General features: G+C 45.3%; 1 protein-coding gene across 1 annotated transcript in view; it reads left to right on the plus strand.

The window, feature by feature from the left end:
* The window catches only part of SLC39A4 (solute carrier family 39 member 4), a 62095-nt gene extending 42879 nt beyond the window's left edge, over nucleotides 1-19216 (plus strand). The window contains exons 9-12 of the mRNA XM_069221148.1: nucleotides 3896-3950; nucleotides 9555-9707; nucleotides 10962-11149; nucleotides 14647-19216. Of these exons, the coding sequence (XP_069077249.1) occupies nucleotides 3896-3950; nucleotides 9555-9707; nucleotides 10962-11149; nucleotides 14647-14775 (525 nt within the window). The 3' untranslated portion in view covers nucleotides 14776-19216. The remainder of the gene's footprint in view (nucleotides 1-3895; nucleotides 3951-9554; nucleotides 9708-10961; nucleotides 11150-14646) is intronic.
* The last annotated feature ends 4788 nt before the right edge of the window (nucleotides 19217-24004 follow it).

A 24004-nucleotide genomic window follows, 5' to 3' on the forward strand; every position in this document is an offset into this window, starting at 1 on the left:
TAAAAGACTTTAAACTCAGTCACAGGGAAGAGGAGTATTGGCTCAGAGATAGCCCTGGTTGGAGGCACCTGTGGAGAGCGCTGGAGATATGATGTGTATAGGACAACGCTGGATAGGACATCTTTTAAACTATCCCCAGAGGACATGTGTCTGCGGTAAGGGGCAGAAGCTGTCAGGTAATTCCTTAGGTGAGGCCTAGATTAGTGGGTGAGCTGCAGACCTCACCTCTAAGGAGCCTGTGAGTCAGTCCCAAGGATGAGTGGTACCTGAAGAAACCTTGGATGAGAAAGGCCTCCGTGGCAGACCTGGCAGTGAAGTGTATTTGAAAGTACCTCTGCATGGGAAGCTCCGAAGAGTGCTTAGAGGCAAGGAGTCCGGGAATTAGCGCTACTTATAGGAGGTTTCACTCTTCAGCCTGGTGTGAGATGATTACACCGTCACAGGCAGGGAAGTCAGGAGGGACGTCACAGATATGACAGGCCAAGAAACAGCCATAGATGTGACAGGCCTGTGAAAGATAAACAGCATTGAGTGGCTTATGAGACACGCAAAACATGGGAGGCCCATGAAAAGTGCGTGGACAAGAGAGATGTCCAATGGCCTTGAGACAGTCTCAGATTATAGAGGCCACTCAGAGTGATACGTGCAAGGAGATGATATGGTCTCACATTGCAGAGACCTTGAGTGTAAACTGTACAAGGAACCTGAGATGCTCTCAGATTCCAAAGGCCCCTGAGATGGAACTGTACAAGGAACGTGAGATGGTCTCAGATTACAAAGGCCCCTGAGATTGAACTGTACAAGGAACTTCACATGGTCTCAGATTACAAAGACCCCTGAGATTGAACTGTACAAGGAACCTGAGATGCTCTCAGATTCCAAAGGCCCCTGAGATTGAACTGTACAAGGAACGTGAGATGGTCTCAGATTCCAAAGGCCCCTGAGATTGAACTGTACAAGGAACCTGAGATGCTCTCAGATTCCAAAGGCCCCTGAGATTGAACTGTACAAGGAACCTGAGATGCTCTCAGATTCCAAAGGCCCCTGAGATTGAACTGTACAAGGAACCTGAGATGCTCTCAGATTCCAAAGGCCCCTGAGATTGAACTGTACAAGGAACCTGAGATGGTCTCAGATTCCAAAGGCCCCTGAGATTGAACTGTACAAGGAACGTGAGATGGTCTCAGATTACAAAGGCCCCTGAGATTGAACTGTACAAGGAACTTGAGATGCTCTCAGATTCCAAAGGCCCCTGAGATTGAACTGTACAAGGAACGTGAGATGGTCTCAGATTACAAAGGCCCCTGAGATTGAACTGTACAAGGAACGTGAGATGGTCTCAGATTACAAAGGCCCCTGAGATTGAACTGTACAAGGAACCTGAGATGGTCTCAGATTCCAAAGGCCCCTGAGATTGAACTGTACAAGGAACTTCACATGGTCTCAGATTCCAAAGGCCCCTGAGATTGAACTGTACAAGGAACGTGAGATGGTCTCAGATTACAAAGGCCCCTGAGATTGAACTGTACAAGGAACGTGAGATGGTCTCAGATTCCAAAGGCCCCTGAGATTGAACTGTACAAGGAACTTGAGATGCTCTCAGATTCCAAAGGCCCCTGAGATTGAACTGTACAAGGAACTTGAGATGGTCTCAGATTACAAAAGCCCCTGAGATTGAACTGTACAAGGAACGTGAGATGGTCTCAGATTACAAAGGCCCCTGAGATGGAACTGTACAAGGAACTTCACATGGTCTCAGATTACAAAGACCCCTGAGATTGAACTGTACAAGGAACTTGAGATGCTCTCAGATTCCAAAGGCCCCTGAGATTGAACTGTACAAGGAACGTGAGATGGTCTCAGATTACAAAGGCCCCTGAGATTGAACTGTACAAGGAACGTGAGATGGTCTCAGATTACAAAGGCCCCTGAGATTGAACTGTACAAGGAATTTGAGATGGTCTCAGATTACAAAGGCCCCTGAGATGGAACTGTACAAGGAACTTCAGATGGTCTCAGATTACAAAGGCCCCTGAGATTGAACTGTACAAGGAACGTGAGATGGTCTCAGATTACAAAGGCCCCTGAGATTGAACTGTACAAGGAACTTGAGATGCTCTCAGATTCCAAAGGCCCCTGAGATTGAACTGTACAAGGAACTTGAGATGGTCTCAGATTACAAAGGCCCCTGAGATTGAACTGTACAAGGAACGTGAGATGGTCTCAGATTACAAAGGCCCCTGAGATGGAACTGTACAAGGAACTTCACATGGTCTCAGATTACAAAGACCCCTGAGATTGAACTGTACAAGGAACTTGAGATGCTCTCAGATTCCAAAGGCCCCTGAGATTGAACTGTACAAGGAACGTGAGATGGTCTCAGATTACAAAGGCCCCTGAGATTGAACTGTACAAGGAACGTGAGATGGTCTCAGAATACAAAGGCCCCTGAGATTGAACTGTACAAGGAATTTGAGATGGTCTCAGATTACAAAGGCCCCTGAGATGGAACTGTACAAGGAACTTCAGATGGTCTCAGATTACAAAGGCCCCTGAGATTGAACTGTACAAGGAACGTGAGATGGTCTCAGATTACAAAGGCCCCTGAGATGAAACTGTACAAAGAACTTCAGATGGTCTCAGATTACAAAGGCCCCTGAGATTGAACTGTACAAGGAACGTGAGATGGTCTCAGATTACAAAGGCCCCTGAGATTGAACTGTACAAGGAACTTGAGATGCTCTCAGATTCCAAAGGCCCCTGAGATTGAACTGTACAAGGAACTTGAGATGGTCTCAGATTACAAAGGCCCCTGAGATTGTACTGTACAAGGAACGTGAGATGGTCTCAGATTACAAAGGCCCCTGAGATGGAACTGTACAAGGAACTTCACATGATCTCAGATTACAAAGGCCCCTGAGATTGAACTGTACAAGGAACGTGAGATGGTCTCAGATTACAAAGGCCCCTGAGATTGAACTGTACAAGGAACGTGAGATGCTCTCAGATTACAAAGGCCCCTGAGATTGAACTGTACAAGGAACTTGAGATGGTCTCAGATTACAAAGGCCCCTGAGATTGAACTGTACAAGGAACGTGAGATGGTCTCAGATTACAAAGGCCCCTGAGATTGAACTGTACAAGGAACGTGAGATGGTCTCAGATTACAAAGGCCCCTGAGATTGAACTGTACAAGGAACGTGAGATGGTCTCAGATTACAAAGGCCCCTGAGATGGAACTGTACAAGGAACTTCAGATGGTCTCAGATTACAAAGGCCCCTGAGATTGAACTGTACAAGGAACGTGAGATGGTCTCAGATTACAAAGGCCCCTGAGATGAAACTGTACAAAGAACTTGAGATGGTGTCAGATTACAAAGGCCCCTGAGATTGAACTGTACAAGGAACTTGAGATGGTGTCAGATTACAAAGACTCCTGAGATTGAACTATACAAGGAACTAGAGATGGTGTCCGATTACAGAGGCTCGTGAGAATGACATGTAAAAGGAACCTGAGACAATCTCACATGACCGCTGCTCTTGACAGTGAGATGCACAAAGAACCAAGAAAGTTTCATATTATGCCCCCAACAGTGAGATTTATGATGGACCTTAGATGGACTCACTTTACAGAGGCCCCAGAGGGTGTCTGAGGAGCTTGACACATCTCAGATTACTCAGCCACTGAGAGTGAAATATACAAGGAAACCAAGACAGTAACAGATTACTGAGCGACTGCAAGGGAGATGTATGAGTAACATGAGGAGGTCTCGTATTGCCAACGCCCCTTAGACAGTCAACGGGAATGGAGGCTTCCAGTTATGAATTGATGAATGAATGAATACATAGAATGTATCCGATGGACAGAAAATAACACAATTTATTTTTCCTGCAGGTCAGCACAGAAGATGCAGAGAACTCAAAACCGGCCAGGACCAAGCGCAGCCGAGGTATGTGTTCATACAGCCCCAGTTCAGCTCAGTCATAGAATCAGGCAGTGATAGTCTAACTAGTCCATAACTGGCACAGCACCACTACTGCTGAACACAAGCAAGAGCATCTCTATTCCTGCAGAACACAAGCCAGAATATATGTACTATTGCTGAGTATATGCCGGAGTACTTCAGCTATTGCTCAACACAAGCCAAAGTTTCTCAACTATTACAGAACGCAAGCCAGAGTATTTCTACTACAGGTCAGAGTACCTCAACTATTACACAACACAAGACAGAGTATTTCTACTACAGGCCAGAGTACCTCAACTATTACAGAACACAAGCTAGAGTATCTCAACTACTGCTGACCACAAGCCAGAGTATCTCTACTACAGCAGACCACAGAGCAGACAACCTCAACTAGAGTTGAACACAGGTAGAGTATCTATACTATAGCAAAACACAAGCCAAAGTATCTCAACTATTACTAAACACAAGCAAGAGTATTTCTACTACAGGTCAGAGTACCTCAACTGTTACAGAACGCAAGCCAGAGTATTTCTACTACAGGCCAGAGTACCTCAACTATTACAGATCACAAGTTAGAGTATCTCAACTACTGCTGACCACAAGCCAGAGTATCTCTACTACAGCACACCACAGAGCAGACAACCTCAACTAGAGTGGAACACAAGTTAGAGTATCTATACTATAGCAAAACACAAGCCAGAGTATCACAACTACTGCTGAACACAAGCCAGGATATGTCCACTATAGCAGAACACAGGACAGGGTATCTCAACTACTGCTGACCACAAGCCAGATCAGGGCATGATCTATTAACAATTATACTACCTCTAGGACTAGAATATAATAGTTTGACAAAAGAAATAAATGGGCCAAAATCAAAACAATGGAGAATCTTAAACATATATTGCCTATTAATTTGATCAAAAGCTTTCTCAGCATCAAGAGGTAATGCTCCAAAAGGAGCTTCACACACATCAGCCTGAGAAATGATGTTCGAAAAAATCCTTGCATTATCAGCAGCAAGTTTTCTTGAAATAAAACGAGATAGGTCAGATTTGAAAATCATGGTAATTTGATAAGCAGGGGTATAATATATTCTAAACAAGAAGCTAGGATCTTACCAAAAATGTTGCAGTCATCATTTATAAGCAACAGAGGCCTGTAATTTTGCAAAATCAAGATATTTATCATGTTTGGGAATTACAGTAATCAGAGCTTCTAAAAAAGTGCCACTGGCTCGAATTAGAAACTAACGTATTACAAATTTCTAACAGTTTAGATGCAAACAAGGAAGAGAAAGAGGAAATAGTTTCAATGGAGAAGGCATTGGGACCTGGTGCGTTATCTTTTTAAGGAATTAATGGCCACAATTATTTCTTGAAGAGTCATAGCTGCTTCAAGATATTTTAAATTTCTTATGCGGGGGTGGAACTTTAGGAATTCCATTGACAATTTAATCAAAAATCAGAATCACAAAGATGTGTACCTTCAGTATATAGAGATTTAAAAAAAGCTTGCCAGGAATTAGAATGATCAACATTAGCAATTTAGGCAGTATCATCAACTGAGCCAAAAATAGCAGCGCCGTGCTGCACCACCTTTGAAACGCAGGGTTGAACCGTACTTAGAAGAATACGGCACACCCCTGCGTTTCCCCCTGCACAGAATTAAGCTGCCTAGTGCAAACGCAGGCATCCTTGGACCATAGTGCAAGGATATCTGCGTTGAGGGGATAGATTGTTCCCTCCTGCACATAAACAATCTGTAATGGCGATTTGGCACTTCTGTGTGTGCTGCACAATGCAGCACACTTAGAAGTACCAAAGCGTCATTTTGAATGATTGTTTATGTACAGGAAGGGACACCTTCCTGCACGAAAACAATTGTCAATGGCATTTTTCTTCTTCTATATGTGCTAGAGAATGCAGCACACGCAGAAAAAGCAAAAAATGAGGAGGAATAAAAGCATTCCTCCTCGTTTTGCCATGCTAACGCCATCCCTGGGGTGGCGTTAGGTTTTGACTCGGCCTGAGGTTTAGGACAACTCGTAAACCTGAGGCAGCATCAAAAGCAATGGGTGTGGTGGTGGAACTCCCACTGCAACACCCATTGCACGCCCCTCTGATGCAGAACACTGCATCGGAAGGGCCCATATTTACAAGGAGGCATAACGCCACAAAACGTGGCATTACACCTCCTTGTAAATATGGAGCAATGGTTAGCACCACCAGAGCATCACAAAAAGTGACGCTCCAGTGTTCATAGGGGCTCTTAAATGTGCCCTGCAATTTCGAAGGATATATACTGTAAGATACCTACCCACCTGTCCAATCAAATGAAGGAGAAAAGAAAACTTGATCCAATTATTATCTTTGAAATCTGAGAGGTTCTGTGTCATTACAATGACTCTCCTGCAAAAGAGTCATTTTAGTATCAAGTCTGGATAAATGAGAAGGTACCTTCTGTCTTCCAGATTTCCAAGCCAACAAACTTTCCATGAAAGAAAATTAGATATATCTGACACAGGGGGGAACGGATACTGGAGCAAGGGTGACAATCTGTAGAAAATGGGGAAAAATGTGACAACAACATTAACAATGAGGTACAAGAAGGGCATAAAGAGAGAACAGACACTATTGTTCTAAAAAAACAGGGAAAAAACAGAAAGAAAAAGAGAAGGAAAATCCATTGTTAAAGATAAAAAAGAAACAGCAGATCAAGGGCCAGAACCCAGATCTGAAAAAGAGAAATGTAAAAAAACAGGTAAAGCGTGTCAGGGACATAACCACACATGTGGATGAGATAAAAAAAAGAGAACAAAAGTGAATAGAATAACATAATAAAACAACTTAATAAGACATCAATAGAAAATCTTCCTGTTTTCAAGGAGCAGTCTCCACCTATGCGATAAGGGATACTAGGGAATTGCACATAGCTGAACATGATCTTCACACAACCTAGTGATACCCTCATGAGCCATTTTGCATAGGCATGGATGAAGAATCCCATATCTGATATTTCGTTGTCTCATGCGAGGACACGTGACAAGAAACTCCTTTTATCTGGCATTGGTAGCACATGATACCTCTTGCGAATTGAAGAGTTTGTGGCTAGACAATTTTCTTTTGGTCCTGAGCCTTTCTCAAAACACAAAGTAAGCCAGTAAACTCCAGGAATAACATATCAATGCCTCTAGGTTTTGAAGAGGGAGGATTACATTGTACCCAGATGATGAACATGTTACAAGTAAATAAAAAGTGACTTAGAGATTTTTAAAAGCTCAGGAATTAATTTCTTTGAGACATCGAAAAGGTTTGGGACCTTCAATACCTTCTGATAAACCATATAAACACAAATTATTACGATTCCTGTTTTCCAAATCCTCTGTATGGAGCTTAAGTTTAAAAATTTCTTGTTCAAGCATGGATGTCTTCACAGCTGTACCATCAACTAAAATCTCGAATTGTTCCAACTAAACCATTTTGTATTACATTATATTCCTTCTATCCTCAGGTTGTTGTAACTTTTCATTGGTGGCATGCATGGCAGTTCACAAGGCTCTTACTTCATCCAAGATAGTGTCAGAAATTGGATTATTAGATGGGGATATAGGAAATGGAGGATAATTTTTGGCCGTTTTAGGTTTTGTTCCCGAAGAATGTTGGTTTAGAGCAACCGAGAGTGGCATTAGCTATTTTTTTAATTGAGTTTTTGCTGCCCAGTTGCCTGCAAACAATGTGTTCTCCCTGTGCAATAAGCAGAAATATGAGAGGTACAAAAATAATATCTATACTGAAAGAGTGGAAATAAAATGTGCAGCAAAAATATGCCATGAATAATAAACACAACCACAGTGCTTATGCCGCAGGAAAAGTCATTTTCAGTTGAGAAACAAATAGTACAATGAGATGGTTGAAGCAGAGAAAAGCGAGAATAATAAAAGTACCTTATTGAACCAAAGAGGCTTGTAGAACCACAGTAGGAGAAGCCAAATATAAGTGATCCAAAGTGAGAAATTATTTTTCAAGCACTGTTTTTAAGAGAAAAATAAATAAAAAGGGCAACTCACAAAATGACTGCCTCGTGCTGAGACACGAGCTTCCGCAGACGGCACATAATTCACCTCAGTCAAACAAGAAGATAATTCTCCAAAAAGAAGGACCCTCAGGGAAATATTAGAAGGACAAGGGAACAAAATTAGGGCCCAGAAAGCGGTGCAACCAGAATAATTAACTCTTCGCCTCCATCTTGTTAGTGGCGCAAGCCACGTCCAAGGGCCAGAGCGTGACACTAGACAGCATCACATGCACAGAACACTGTGACCTCGTTTCATGAAAACTTATTCAACTGCACTTGTTCTTCCCCCCTAAGATGGAACCCACGCTATAGGAGTGCACACTGTACAAAATGCACAGGTGAAGTGACTTTTGCACCTGTCACAAATGGACGCTAGGAACACAGCCCCCAAACTGCTTTCATAAAACAAATACCTACCCACATGCTCAATAAACACCAGTCCTTGGAGGTCCTCAAATAAAACCTCACAGACATGGACCAACAATGTAAGATAAACTTAATTCCAGATGTGAACTGCACCGAGAAATGGTGCAAGGTTATCTTGCAGGTGATGAAGCTTCTTTACTAGCTGCAGCACAATCTATTGCCATCAAGGTCCCAAGAGCTAACAGTAAGCAGATGATAATGTCTTGTCAGGCGTCTCCGCCATGACACATTACAACAGGAATAAGCCAGACCAGACAGTAATAATACATTTATTACCCAGGTCTTTCTTGGGATGTGAAGACAAAGAATAGGAGGGGTGGCATTGGCTTGCAACCATTGAACATAGAACACCAAGCTATAAATATAGCATGTCTGAGGCAGAAAATGTTAATTCAGCAAATATTTGCCATTTTTCTGAATAGCAGAACAGTAGGAAAGTGTGTTAAACACCCACTGTTAACCTTTTATGTGCTACAATCCAGTCTTAATAGTGTGTAAACATATCTCCATTCATGCAGATCCTTGACACAGGGTGGGACGGGGCGGCTGGAAAGAGGGATCTGAGGACTGCGAAATTAGATAAGCAGAGAGGTGAGAGAAATTAAAAAGTTACTTGGAAGAGCACATTCTATAAAAGGGTACAAAGAAGAGAGTTAGAAGCAGAAAATAATGCAGGTATAAGTGACTCCGGGAAAGAATGAGGGAAGAAAGGAAATAAATACACTTGAAAACCACCATCACCATGATTATGTGCAGAGCAACAAAGAATAAACACCGATAACCACAGATTTTTTCAAACTTTTTGTAAAAAAAATGGAAAACACTGACAAATCGCCACCAGAATTCACAACCAATAGTAACTGAAAACAGGAAATCTTATATGTACTCAAAAGACTTTATCAGCTCTTTACGCTGCTCAGCTCCTTTTTATAGTTTATTACATGGGGTTAAAGTTCATGGCCTGCACGGTTGATACTTCAGGGGCCGCCATGCTCTTCAAGACCATCCAAGTCGTACAGAGAATTGAACACATTTGACATGACTCAAAGTCCCCTTCGTTCTAACCCTCTCTACCTCTCTCCGTAGAGCTGCGCATGATCCCTTACATGATCACCATCGGCGATGGTATCCACAACTTTGCGGATGGACTGGCAATGGGTGCAGCCTTCTCTACCTCCTGGCGGACGGGTCTTGCCACTTCCGTGGCGGTGGTGTGTCACGAGCTGCCCCATGAGCTGGGTATGTTTAAAAATGAATTATCCACCAACCACTGACACCAGAGGAAACCCAAGGGTACTGCCAAATGGCCATGGAGTTCACTAACAAACACTCCTTTGAGTGAAGGGTCTCACTACATCCGTGGCAGTGGTGTGCTACGAGTTGCCCCATGAGCTGGGTATATCCACAGTCTATCCCTAACCTCTGAGAAAGATGGCATAACAAGAACACCCCACACCCCCCTTCATGTACAGCGCCCTCCGGTCAGGTACAGTGCCTCCCTCCCCCCATGCATGCACACGCACACAGACACCCACAATCACTCTGCATACACTCATCCACCAACACTGGCATACACACATTCACTCACATGCATCCATACATGCATTCACTTCAACCTTCATACTCGCATTCACTTCAACATTCATACTCGCATTCACTGCAACACTCATACTTGCATTCACTTCAACACTCATACATGCATTCACTTCAACATTCATACATGCATTCAACCACGCATGCACACACCCATAGAAACACCCATACACACATGCAGACAAACACCCACTCATACACGCACACACAATACCTCCCACCTTTCCACCCCTCTCCCCTGTCAGACACCCAACGGAGGTCGTCCGGCAGGGAACAGGAATGGGCGCTTCCACCACAGGCTGCACCGTGCCATCAGGACACCACCAGGCCGTATTACAGGTCGTAATACAGCTGGTGGAGTCCTTCTGGCGGGGCGGTGGTGGAACCGACCAAGCGACTCCACCCGCCAGCACGACTACTGCAGGATTTCCACCCAAAATGTGGCAGAAATCCTGCAGTACTCGTAATATGGTGGACGGAAGACCTTCCACGGCTTTAAAGACCACCAACGTCATAATGAGGGCCTTAATGTGGTCCCTAAATCAGACCTCTGTAGCTGTCTCCCATCAGTTGTGAGTGGTTTTAATCTTTGTACTCTGTTGTTTATAGTTTTAAAATCTCTATGGTAAATGTTAGATTTCTGGTGCCAGAACTGAAAAGAAAAATGACCCATGCGAGCTACTCACACCTAACATGGATGTGATCACTGCTAACAACCAGTTGCTATCTCAACATTGTGCTTGATGCGTGCTAGGTCCTATCATTGCCCACCCTGTGAACCCTAAAACTGTGGGGTCCGTGCATTGCTGATGTATCAGTTTCCTTACGCCCCCTTGAAGGCTTCTCTGTACTGTGAGTGTCACCTCAACTTTCTAACTTTGCTTGTTTCTCTGGCAACAGGTGACTTTGCCGCCTTGCTGCACGCTGGACTGAGCGTCAAGATGGCGCTCCTGCTGAACTTTGGCAGTGCCCTCACATCCTTCATCGGGCTGTACATCTCACTTTCCATCTCAGCGAATGAGGAGGTGGAGCGCTGGATCTTCACCGTGGCCACCGGGCTCTTCCTCTACGTGGCCTTGGCAGACATGGTGAGAGCCCTGCAGCCTTGACCAAGAAGGGTCCCTCCTTCCTGCACGAATGAGCCTCTCTTCCACCTTTCTTTGTCTTCATCCACCCTGCCCATCCTCGTGTGGGCATCTCCCCTTCTCCACCCCACCCTGTCCACTCCTCTCTCTCATCTCTACTCACTCTCTAACTTCTCCCTCCCATCGCCCACCTCGGTTTCACTCACTCCTCAGTCTTATTCATGGTGACTTTTGCCACTTCTCACTCCACTTACTTCCAGATCTTGACACATTGAAGCTTTAGGAACTCAACAAAGGATCCCTTAAAGTCCAATGATCATTCCTGCAAACCATTGGCTTGTTTTTTACAAACAAAATGTCAGGTCCATTAATCATGGGTAGCCACATATGCGTGTATGTGTGTATGTATGCACATACTGTGTGTATAGATTTACATATATGTATATATTGCATGTATGCATATGTGTGTGTGCATGTATATGTATTTATGTGTCTGTATGTGAACAATAGCGCTTGGACTGAAAGCAGGTGGCAGCCTGGCCTGGTCACAAGGTACCTTCAAAGGGACACATACCACAGGCGCAAACTCTGGGCCCGATTTATAAGTCTCCGGACAGCCCGTTGTTCCTCCAGGGAGATGGAGGAGATTACTCCCTCCCCCTGGTGGAGGGACCACCTGCCGAATTTATAAATTACCACCAAGCTGGCAGTAATTCATAAAGCATTGTCAGGAACTACCGTCACAGCTGTTCCTGTCAGTGCTTTTAGCTGTTTGGTGCTGGGCTCTGACTACATGATGCAGCCCTGGGCAAAACAGTTAATTGCATTATACCTTCTTTCATGTCCCTCACTGCCTGGCAGTGATGGACAATAAATAAAACATTGATATGTCCACTGACCCTAATTGGGTGGGTGGACATATAGCTATTTCTCTGACAGCCCTTACTCTGTCGGGACATCGAAGAGGTTTGGCTATGGCGGTGATGGAGTAGTCACTGCCATAGCCAAACCTATGGATGCCCATATCTAAATTGAGCGGATGAACCATTATCTTGGCCATAAGAATACTCCATCGTAGTTGCAATGGAGAATGCTTACTGCCAAGATATAAATCACACCCTCTATCTTAAAGGTACACAAACACGTAAAATGGTGGAAAAGTAACATCTGGTGTCTGTCTGGATGGAATACAAAAGTATGGTGGACGGAATGGTGAACTGTGCAAACACTCACCCCCAGTCACAGATCTGGGTTTAATCCATCGTCCTTTTGCTCATGATGCCACCCCAGTTTGGACCCAGCCATATGCAAATCAGTCTTGACCTGGTTCCTAATGGGAACCGTCCAGCCCAAACTGCCAAGCCAGATCCTCCCTGGACCGAATACAAGCATCCTGGGACTGGTTTCAGGGTATCACCCTTCATCAGCAAGGCAGCTTGAATCCAGTGGCACAGTGAGCATGGGACCCATGTCTGGGCATACCCTTCCCACTTAGTGGCAACTTTAGCAACACAAAAGGATGATGGACGGAGTGCTGAACAATGCAAACACTCATCCCCAGTCACAGTTCTGTGTTTAATCCATCGTTCTTTTTCTCACCATGCCACCCCAGTTTGGACCCAGCCATATGCAAATCAGTCTTGACCCTGTTCCTCATAGGAACAGTCCAGCCCGAACTGCCAAGCCAAGTCCTCCCTGGACCAGAAACAAGCATCCTAGGACCGGTTTCAGGGTATCACCCTTCATCAGCCAGGCTAGCTTGAATCCAGTGGCACAGTGAGCACGGGACCCACGTCTGGGCATACCCTTGCCACTTAGGCCAACTTTAGCAGCACAAAAGGATGATGGACTGAGTGCTGAACGATGCAAACACCCACCCCCATTCACAGATCTGGGTTTAATCCATCGTTCTTTTGTTCACCATGCCACCCCAGTTTGGACCCAGCCATATGCAAATCAGTCTTGACTCTGTTCCTCATGGGAACAGTCGAGCCCGAACTGCCACATCAGGTCGTCCATAGACCAGAAACAAGCATCCTGGGACCGGTTTCAGGGTATCACCCTTCATCAGCCAGGCTAGCTTGAATCCAGTGGCACAGTGAGCATGGGACCCACATCTGGGCATAACCCTCCCACTTAGGGCAACTTTAGCAACACAAAAGGATGATGGACGGAGTGCTGAACAATGCAAACACTCACCCCCAGTCACAGATCTGGGTTTAATCCATAGTTCCTTTGCTCACCATGCCTGGATGGGCCTGGACTTCACACTTGAGCACAAGGCAGGGCTGTCACATGGAAATGCTGGTTTTGTGGCAGGTGAAGGAACATCTGTCAAGTTTGTAACACTGATGTGTTTTCACATTGAGTGATGCCGCAAACAGACCCAGTCAACTGCTTACCAATAGCTGGATGTTGCTTCATGTTTTTTCTTGCTCCCTAGTGTCTCTTCTTGTTCGGTGTTGATTTCTCTCCATATCTTTGGTGCCTCTTTTTCTCGCTCCTTCTATGTTTGCCTACCATGCCCCTTTTCTTTGGACTCTACTGACGTTCCCGCTCACTGTATTATGATGTGCATTAGCAGATATCTGTGAACTTCATATGTTTCTTGACAACCTCTTTCTTCCTGTGATTGTCCTCTCACGTTCTTTGTTTCAAGTGCCCTCATTCCACAGCTCTGCTCTCTCTTTGTTGACTGCCCTGTCTCTCCTACCTTGTCTCCTTCTGTTTATTTGGCATCTCTGTTTTGCTCATTCTGTTGCCAGTTCTTGCTCATCTTCCTCCTAGATCATTGTCTTTTTGTTGATTTCCCACACCTTGTATATCCCACCCAGGACCTGAAAACCCCCATTTCAGGTCACTGTGATCTGTTTCCTCCTGTGTGCAACATGCCTGAGGCCCGCTCCCTTACTCCCAAAGCCCCTATTTTGGCCATCGTGATCTATTTGCAACTGGGTGCACACCTGAGGTCTCCTCCCTTGGTCCAGACGTCCCTGCCTGCGGTCACCTTGATCTGTTTACACCCAAGTGTACTCCTGGGGCCTGCTCCCTTGGTCCAGAAGTCCCCGCTTGAGGTCACTTTGATCCGTTTGCACCTGAATGCACATCTGAGCCCAGCTTCCTTGGTCCAGGAGGCCCCACTTGAGGTCACCATGATCTGTTTGCACCTGACTGCACACCTGCGGTCTTCTCCCTTGGTCCGAAAAGCCACCCTTTGAGGTCACCTTGATCTTTTTGCACCTGAGTGTACACCTGAGGCCTGCTTCCTTGGTGCAGAAGCCTCCCCTTGAGGTCACCATGATCTGTTTGCACCTGAGTGTACACCTGAGGCCTGCTGGTCCAGGAGCCCCGAATTGAGGTAACTTTGATCTGTTTGCACCTGAGTGCACACCTGAGTCTTCCTCCCTTGATACCAAAGCCCCTGCTGAGGTCTCTATGCTGTCTTTTCACTTGAATGCACACCAGATTGTTCCTAATCCTCTGTCTCTCTTCTTCCCCAGCTGCCAGCCATGATGAATGTGAGGGACAAGAGACCCTGGCTCCTCTTCTTCCTGCACAACCTCGGTCTGCTGCTGGGCTGGGCCATCCTCCTGCTGCTGTCAATCTATGAAGAGGACATCGCAGTATGACCCTCTTTCTGATGAGCTCTAGGATGCCGCTGTTTACTTGTGGCATCTCTCTGATGGCGATGCGAGGGCGCCATCACTCTGTGAGCCCCCACTAACAAACTCTATGAATCTGTCCTCCACCCATGGCACCTCATGGCAGCAAGGAAAGATCCTCACCATTCATCCTACAAAGAAGACATTGGAGTGTGATCCTCATTAAAGAACTATAGAATTTTGCACTCTCACTCCAGTGTGGTGAGGTAGATCCCCGGCTATGCGGTCTATGAGGAGGACATTGAAGTGTGTCCACCTATGACTACCTCCATTACATGCACTTAGTTTTCAGACATTCCCATTACCCCCCAATCATGCTCCATGTTTTCCACTCTATGGGAGAAGTATTCTGGCCTGACTTTATGGTATACCTCCTTTGCCTAACCCCTGAAACCTCAGACCCTGTCCTTCCTTTGTGACAACCCCTGGAAGACACGCAGGATCCTGACCCACTATTTTTCCCCTGCAAGTTGACCATTGCCATGCGACTACATGGACGATAGTGAATGCCTGGACATATGTACATTAAGACTCCATCCTCCACTCCGATGTCCTATCGATGGCCACATGGGATCCAGGCCAACACTGATTACTCTACAAATGTGACATTTATCTCCTTTACCTGGATAGAAAGCCCTAGTTTACGTCCCTGCCCTTATGTCTCCCTCTGAAGGCCATGTAGAATCATGATCCAGCACGTTCACTCCACAAGAGGTACACAGTGGCATGGCTCCATAATCAACCTTGAAAACCTTCATTTGTGAAGTTATACTGGTGTCTTTAACCCTACTGATGGTCGTGTCCGTTCGAGTTCCTCGCTCTCGTGTGAGCCTCATTGTCTTGCCACATGACAACTTTGGCCATCATGTGCAGTTTGCATGTCCAGGGGTGGAAGAGACACACCGCACACTTCATGTTTCAGACAGTTAAGAAACTGAAAATGCCACATTATAAACCATTCAGCCAGGTAGCCACAGTTTCCCTGGTGCTGCTGGACAGTGCCGCAAGGGCGGCTTAACCTGGGAGAGGGCGGGATCCATGCCTGTGCCATATAGAACTCCTGTGAAGTGAGTGTGTGTAAAGGAGCATCTTAATCATGTAAAATTAGACCTTACGCATTGCCCCCTAAAATCAGGTTATTTTCTTGATGTATGAAGTTTTGGGGAGGTCAAATATTGCATGCACGAGCCCAAAGATCGGGTTAGCAATATTTAGTATTTTAAGAAATCATGAAAAAGCTGAGAGTTTTCAATAGAAGTTTTTAAGAATTAAGTTATTTCAGAATCCTTCAGCATGTGACTGAAAGCCTTAGCCAGTGAAATCTTAGAGATGATCTGCTTGTAGGAGCACGGAGGACGTCAGAGATTGCCTGGGAGATGACATTCTGAGGTCCCACAAGGATGAAGGAATGCAGGTCACCTCCCCTGAGATGGAGGCGACCCTCAGGGTGATACTTACTCTGCCATCAATGTTTGTTGACTCATGGTTAGTCCTGCTTAGCCCAACCTGGAGCCTAAGGGACTGGCCAATATGCACTTGAAGATCTGGTAGTGTTAAGCTGCTGCTGCACCTCTTGAATCAGAAGCCGATACTGTGAATGAGACATAGTCACACACAGGTCGCGGTGGTGCTACTGAGCGCCTACGTTCTCTGACCGTGTGAAGGAGATGTGGGTTGTGGAGAAAGATACCTGCAGTCTAGCTAGGGCCCCCCAGGGGTTGTGAAGCTGCCCAAGTTCAACTACGGAGGGTGAAAAAGCCTATGATCACTACCACGCCCCAGAAACTACCATCTGTCGACTCACTGTAACAAAGGCTTGACATCAAAACATCAGTTGTGCTAAGGTCCTACTGAACTAAACGTACTAGGAAGGTGCAGCTGCTGGTTGGTTCTGGAACTATGGGGAGAGGTTTGTGCATCCTTTATGTGAAGAGCCTAGTACTGATTTAAGGTAAAGCATGACATGCCATGGACTCAAGAAGGCCCACTATGGATTCCACCTGCTCCTAGTGAAGGGACGACCAGCTCTCTTTGCAGTCGCTTTGTTTCTACTTGGTGTTCATTGGTTGCAAGAGCAGAGGAATGCTAGGTCTGTAGACCGAGAAGCTGTCACCACTAACTTTACTAGAATATTCGACTGCCGGGAATGTTGGAGAATTTTCAAAGGCGGTCATTGGGCCATCATGGGTTTTAAGGAGTTGGCACCTTCTGCTGTCCTGCTGCCTTTTAATGCTCTGTAAAGTAAACCACTATGTCCAATAGATCTGCCTCAGAAGTGACGAGGCCCAGTGGCTTGTACAGGTTGCCTCTTGAGAAGGCAGAATGCACTTCCTTTTCTGTTCCTGGTCGGATACATGACCACGTTGTTACCTGAGGTAAATATTCACCAGGTGGGCAATGGGCAAGCTTGCCTGAGAGATATTAGAGACCAGATGCAGAGTAGCTTACTCCTGTTAAATAGCTGCATCACAGCCCAAGTGGCTCTTCCTGTTTTCATTGGTCAAGAGATAAGGGAGCTCACTCTGAGAAATTTTAATATTTATCACTTCACGAGATGGGAAATGTCCATGATGAAGTCCAAGTAGAGAAGGTAATATGAGGTTTGTCTGCTGTGTTTTGTACATCAATAAAGGCAAAAAGGGATTGGCATTGGGTGAAAACCACCCCAGGGAGTGTTGGGATCTTGAATGTCTCATCAAATTGGACGAGGGACTCCATGGGGCGCGATGCAGGTGATGGGAGATCGATTCCCAAGTTAATATGATTCCTTGCATGATTGTTTCACTCCTTGGAGCTCTGACAGAGGCAAGAGTAAGGTGAGATTTCATATGTCCAGAAGAGTGAAGATAGCCTGTAAGTAAGCAAAGGTAACATCCATTGACAGCAAGGATGTGAAGGAATGCTTGGTGAAGAGCAAGCACTGATGAAAGCCAGGCTTAGTGACTAAAGAGAAGCCTGAGTCTGAAGGAGGTGATGTATCTGTTGGATTCAGGAGATGTCATGGGAGGGGAGAGTTTAAGCATCTTCTAGGACTTGAAGGGGAGGGGGTGTTTGTGGTTAGAAAAGCACAAGCTAGATTAGAGCAGATTTTTTCAGGTGACAGTTCACCAGTTTAAGAAGGCACAGGTGGATCTCCTGATCGTGGAGGTAATCCTGGGGAAACTGAATCCACATAAGTGGGTATACAGTGTAGGTGGAGGAGGATCGGATCTAGGCCTAATTTCAAGATAACTTCTCTCTTTATTAATTATTCCCATTTAAATTCATTCTATGTAAATATAACCTATGTATATATTCTGAAAATACGTCCTTGTTCTGGCAACCTAAATGTACATTTATCTCATGTGAGTGTCCATGAAATCTGAGGTGCCCTGGCCAACGCTGGGCAACACCATCTCTTGACCATTGGAGGCTGTAGATGGGAAGGAGCAGGCTTTATGATTTTCCCGATCCCTGACATGATTGGAAATGGATGGGTGAGTGTACATAGCAGATACCACATCTCGTGAGGTTTCTGGAAGCCTCCATGACTGAGAGAAAGGCTCAGACTAAATGAAGGAATTGAAGAGTTGGAAAAAGATCCTTTATGTGAGAATAGTCACAGGCCAGGGCCAATTCTAGTCAACACTAGACAAACAACATGGTGGTAGCACACTCCTCTACTTCTTGCAAGGTGTGCCCAGTGCTGGCTGAGGCTGGCAAGCACCTCTGACCTGGCCCATATGTGAGAGCATCAATAGGTTCAGCATCTCCTAGCCAACCAACCGGTGACAAGCTTCAATGTCGTTCTCCAAGCCAACCAACAAGTGACAAGCTTCAATGTCACTCTCCTAACCAACCAACCGGTGACAAGCTTCAATGTTGCTCTCCTAGACAACCAACCGGTGCCAAGCTTCAATGTCGCTCTCTTAGACAACCAAGCGGTGACAAGCTTCAATGTCGTTCCCCTAGACAATCAACCGGTAACAAACTTCAATGTTGTTCTCCTAGCCAACCAACCGGTGACAAGCTTCAATGTCATTCTCCTAGTCAACCAACCGGTAGCAAGCTTCAATGTTGCTCTCCTAGACAACCAATCAGTAACAAGCTCAGATGTCAGTCTCAAGGGGTTGTGGTTTCTGAATTCCTGGCACCTCAATCTCAGGTAATAAGAGTTGCAGTAAAACTAGTTTCTGTAGCAGAACTTTCTAATGGTCCTGATCTGGTTGTACTCTGAGGTGCACCAAAAACAACTAAAAGAGAAAAGTACCTGTCCCACTCAGTGGCTAAGATTGGCCAAGAGAACAAGACTACAGACACCTGACAATGATGGAAGTATTGTGTATGTATCCTGTCCACCCTTAATGTGCCAGTGTGATCAGTATTCAGACAATGATAATAAACAAAATATTTATTTGTTTACTGTGTACTTTGTAACTGGCCTCACTTCTTGATGCATGGATCAGGCTTCTTTGTGGACTCCCCTACAGAGACACTTGATGAGTTGTTTGTTGAAAGTTGAGACCTGTGGATATCTCCCCAATAATCTCCTGCCCTCAGCTCATAGCTCCCTCACTGTCTTCTCACTCTCCAGTGCCCCTGATATAAAAGCTGGCGGTACCCATTCCTCGCTGGCTTGACATTCTGTACCTATGGGTGATACCACCATGGCTTCCATAGAAACACTAAGGGGACAATGCCCCTCAAGCAGACACAAAGAGCATCATAGCTGCCAAGCTTCCCAGGTCCATGTGTGATGTGCTGCTCCAGTCCAGGTTTTTTATTTGCAATCTGGGAGTTGTAGTCCCTTTTTGTAATAGAAAAACAGGACTACATGTCCTAGAACTCAAAGAAAATACCTGGAATGGACCTGCACATCACGCATGGACCTGGGAATCTTGGCAGGACTGGAGCATGGGTTCCAGAGGTGGTAACCTTGAATTTAATTGTCTTTCATGAAACTTGAGGTTGTTTTTCCTACTTCCCTCAACTTATATCGCTCTTCCTGTGGCAAGGTGGGTTCTGACAGAATGAGGTGATGGAAGAGAGTAGTGGAGCGAGAGGGGCATGGGAGAGAATTTGTAGGGGTTGCTTGTGCGTGAGAGAGTGGCCTGTGGACAGCGGCGCAAGGGAAGAGCTGGGTCCCTTCATGCCCTTGTTGGGGACTCAAACTCTTCCCAGTCACATGGTTACCTTAAGACCACATCCTTCTCAAGATATCTCCTGAGTTTGCCAAACCACCTGACGGCCAGTAATACAGGAGGCCGGGGGGCTCATAAAGCCTGTGATGAGGGCGAGGAGGACTGAGTGTCATGAAGATTGCTGGTAATAACCAGGGCATGATCCCACATCCTGTACCGCGTGGCGGTCATTTTATAAAATAAATAATGAATTAAGTCTGGTAGGGCCATATGTACGAAGCGTTTTTAAGTTTGCAAATAGCCCGATTCGCAGAATCAGGCCATTTATGAATGCAAAAGGGCATTTTCGTATTGTAACCTGTTACCGAATAGCAATTTGGGTTTGCAAGTTGGTATTATGAAGGGGCTGTTTAGGGCATCCTTCTTAATACCGAATCGTTGTCATATGTATGACTGTTTTTCGATCAAAATAAGATTTAAAAAAATTGCATTTTACCACCAACTGCAATATGGTGGTAACCCATTCGCAAATCGGAAAGTGTCCCCAAGGGAACCCATTCCCTATGAGAATGGTTGAAAAAATATTTTTTAAGAGCACGCAATGGTCCCACGGGTCACTGCCTACTTTAAAAAAATTAAAAGAACACTTTTCATTTTTCTTTTTTAAATGCATCCTTTAAGGAAAATGGGCTGCATTTAAAAAAAATGCTTTATTGCAAAGCCCCAGTAGGCCACCATCCCTGTGATTGTTGCAATTCCTAATGGGTTGCGAACCGAGACCGACCTCATTAACATTCGTGAGGTACGTTTATTTATGACCCACTGGGAATCGCAACATGTAAAAAAACACATTTGTACAATGCTGTTAATGATTACCAAATAGCAAATTGCAAGAATTCGCTATTTGGTAATCACAAACACTGACGTTCGTACATCTACCCCATAGAAACAAATCTATGCTAAAAAAAACTTTAATTAGTGCATTAAATCAAAAACCTAGTACATTAAAGCATAATAGTAACCAATACACTACAGCCAAAAGAATGGCCTCTCAAACCTTGTTCTTGGATACAGCAATGTTTTTGTCAAAAACGTACAATGAGGTTTAAATAGCCGCATGACAGATCTGTGTCAGAGAAATTCCCTGAGTCTAAGCCGCAGCACCTCTAGTCACCTTCCATATTTCATCTCTAGAAGAGGGGTATCAGATAAAGAGTGAGTTACAGAAACAGCAGAATAGACCCATCTACTGACTGATATGATTGAGACTTTCCAACCTTGACCAGAACTTCATAAAAGATTGGAATCGATCTAAAGGGAAAATACTGGAACCATGATCCCCTGATCCACAGGAGAACCTTAAGAGAAAAAGAAGGGTCATGTTTCAATATAGTACAGTTTTCCAAAACTCAAAGGAAAGAAAGTTTACACAACAGAGCATTGAACTCATCAATTCTGCTACCAGATGTTTTTCCTACTGGAAATGCAACCTTTATTGTTCAGAATTTCAACTCCACTGAGTTCAAATGTTCAACTGAACAATGCCGAAGACATTGAAGAACCAGCAGCAGATCCCAAGATGGTAACAAAGACTGTACTAAAGGTCTAGCAGTAGAAAGCCCTTTCAATAGGCCGAAACTAGGAAGGTTATCCTTCCTGAACTCACCTCAAGCGTCAACAAATGCTGAATTCTTCTCAGAGTCTTCATACTCAGATTTTAGAGCAGAGGAAACATTATATTCACAATGCGATGGGGATTTCAGAGTATACCTGCGCTGAAAGTTTTTCCAATGCTTGGAGTAGGCCTTCCAAGTGGTAGGTTGTCTGGGCTTTTGAATAGCCTCAGTTAAGTGCCCTGGAATCGCTCTGGCTTGGAATCCAACACTTGCAATTTCCAGACCGTTGTTGACAGCTGTCAAAGTGGAATACACCCGGGTGTTCGAAGAGGAAAAGGAGTCAGCGGAATCCTGCAAGGAGGAGACAGAGCCATAGGTTGAGATAAAGGAAACCAGTAACTGCAAGGCCAGAATGGAAGAACAACTATCCCCTAGGTATCACCTAAGTACATGCATTGTAATCGGAAACACTCACAGGGAGATAGAAGACCAGGCTGCTCTAGGCACATAGGTTGGGATTTACACAAGCTCTCAAGGTATGTTAAAAATCAGGTTACTCTCGGAAATACATTACACTTGAAACGAGGTAAACTCAGAACTAGACTATACGTGGCACAAGGCTAGAGTTACCAACACTCTCAAGGTTGTACTCAATACATTGACTAAACTCAGGAATGAGATTACACATTGTAGGAGGCTGGCCTGGCTTATAGTGGGCAGCAATGGTACTTACACCTTGTGCCAGGTCCAGTTATCCCTTATTAGTAGAGTGTAGTAGTGTTCTAGCAGCTTAGGCTGATAGAGGTAGCTATAGCAGAGCAGCAAAGGCTGAACTAGGAGACATGCAAAGCTCATGCAATACCATTTATATCATATAGGTACTATATCATAAGAAAGACAATACTCATAGTTACTAAAAATAAAGGTACTTTATTTTAGTGACAATGTGCCAAAAATATCTCAGAGGATATACTCCCTTAGGAGGTAAGTAGCATACACAAAATATACACAACAAACCAAATCAGGTAAGTAAAACAGTCAGAAAGTAGTGCAAACACTGTAGAATACAATAGGATGAAATAGGCCTAGGGGCAACACAAACCATATACTAAGAAAGTGGAATGCGAACCACTAATGGACCCCTAGGCTAGTGTAGTGTGTAGAGGGTCGCTGGGAGTGTAAGAAAACACGAAGGGTGTAAAAGATACTCCACCCCAAGACCCTGGAAAGTAGGAGTAAAGTACTACTATTTCCCCAGAAACACCCTAAGGACTTGATAAAGGATTTTGCAAGGACCACAACAGACTGCAAAGCACTGAAGATGGATTCCTGGACCTGAAGACCTGCAAAGGAAGGGGACCAAGTCCAAGAGTCGCTAAAGTGTCCAGGGGGGCAGGAGCCCACTAAACCCCGGTTGTAGGTGCAAATTGTCTGTCTCTGGTTGGAAGAAGCTGCAGGTTTTGCAACAACGAAAGGAGGTAGGAAGTTCTTCTTCACGCAGAAAATGTCCCATGGTGTGCTGGAGGATGCAGAGTTGTTTCCTTGGCAAAATACCACAAACAAGCCTTGCTAGCTGCAAGAGTCATAGTTGGAGAAAAAGTGTGCTGCCCAGGCCCAGGAAGAACCAGGATGTCGCCACTTGGAAGAGGAGACAGAAGGGGCCTTCAGCAACATAGAGAGCCCTCAGACATGAAGGAAGCACCCGCAGAAGTCCTTTAACACGGGTTCAAGAAGTCTGAACACAGTGGTCATCTCAACACTGCAAAGAGAGGTCCCACAACACCGGAGATCAATTCAGGGAGCTGAGCATCACAGGACAATGTGCTGGGGACCTAGGCTCAGCAGTGCATGCAGGATTTCTTGGAAATGTGCACAGAAGCCCATGTAGCAGCAGATCAAGAGGTGCACAGGATTACTGTCTGGAGAGGAGCGACAAGGACTTACCTCCTCCAAATTTGGACGGTTGGACCACTGGACAGTCTGGGTCACTTGGGTCTATCACCTGTGTTCCACGGGCCACGCTCGTCAGGATGAGAGGGGACCCAGAGTACCGGTGAAGCTGAAGTTTGGTGCCTGCTGAAGCAGGGGAAGATTCCATCGACCCACAGGAGATTTTTTCATGGTTTCCAGTGCCGGGTGAAGGCAGGCAGCCCTCAGAGCATGCACCACCAGGAAACAGTAGAGAAAGCCAGCAGGATTAGTCGCTACAATGTCGCTGGTATCCCTCTGGCCACTTTGTTGCAGTTTTGCAGGCGTCCTGGAGCAGTCAGCGGTCGTTCCTTGGCAGAGGTCAAAGAGAGAGGTGTAGAGAAACTCTGGTGAATTCTTGCAAGTCATAATCTGAGGAAAAGCCCACAGGAGAGACCCTAAATAGCCCCTGAGAAGGATTGGCCACCTAGTCAGGTAAGCACCTATCAGGAGGGTCTCTGACGCCACCTGCTGGCACTGGCCACTCCGAGG

Source organism: Pleurodeles waltl, chromosome 2_2, assembly GCF_031143425.1.
Source record: "Pleurodeles waltl isolate 20211129_DDA chromosome 2_2, aPleWal1.hap1.20221129, whole genome shotgun sequence".
Taxonomy (NCBI): domain Eukaryota; kingdom Metazoa; phylum Chordata; class Amphibia; order Caudata; family Salamandridae; genus Pleurodeles; species Pleurodeles waltl.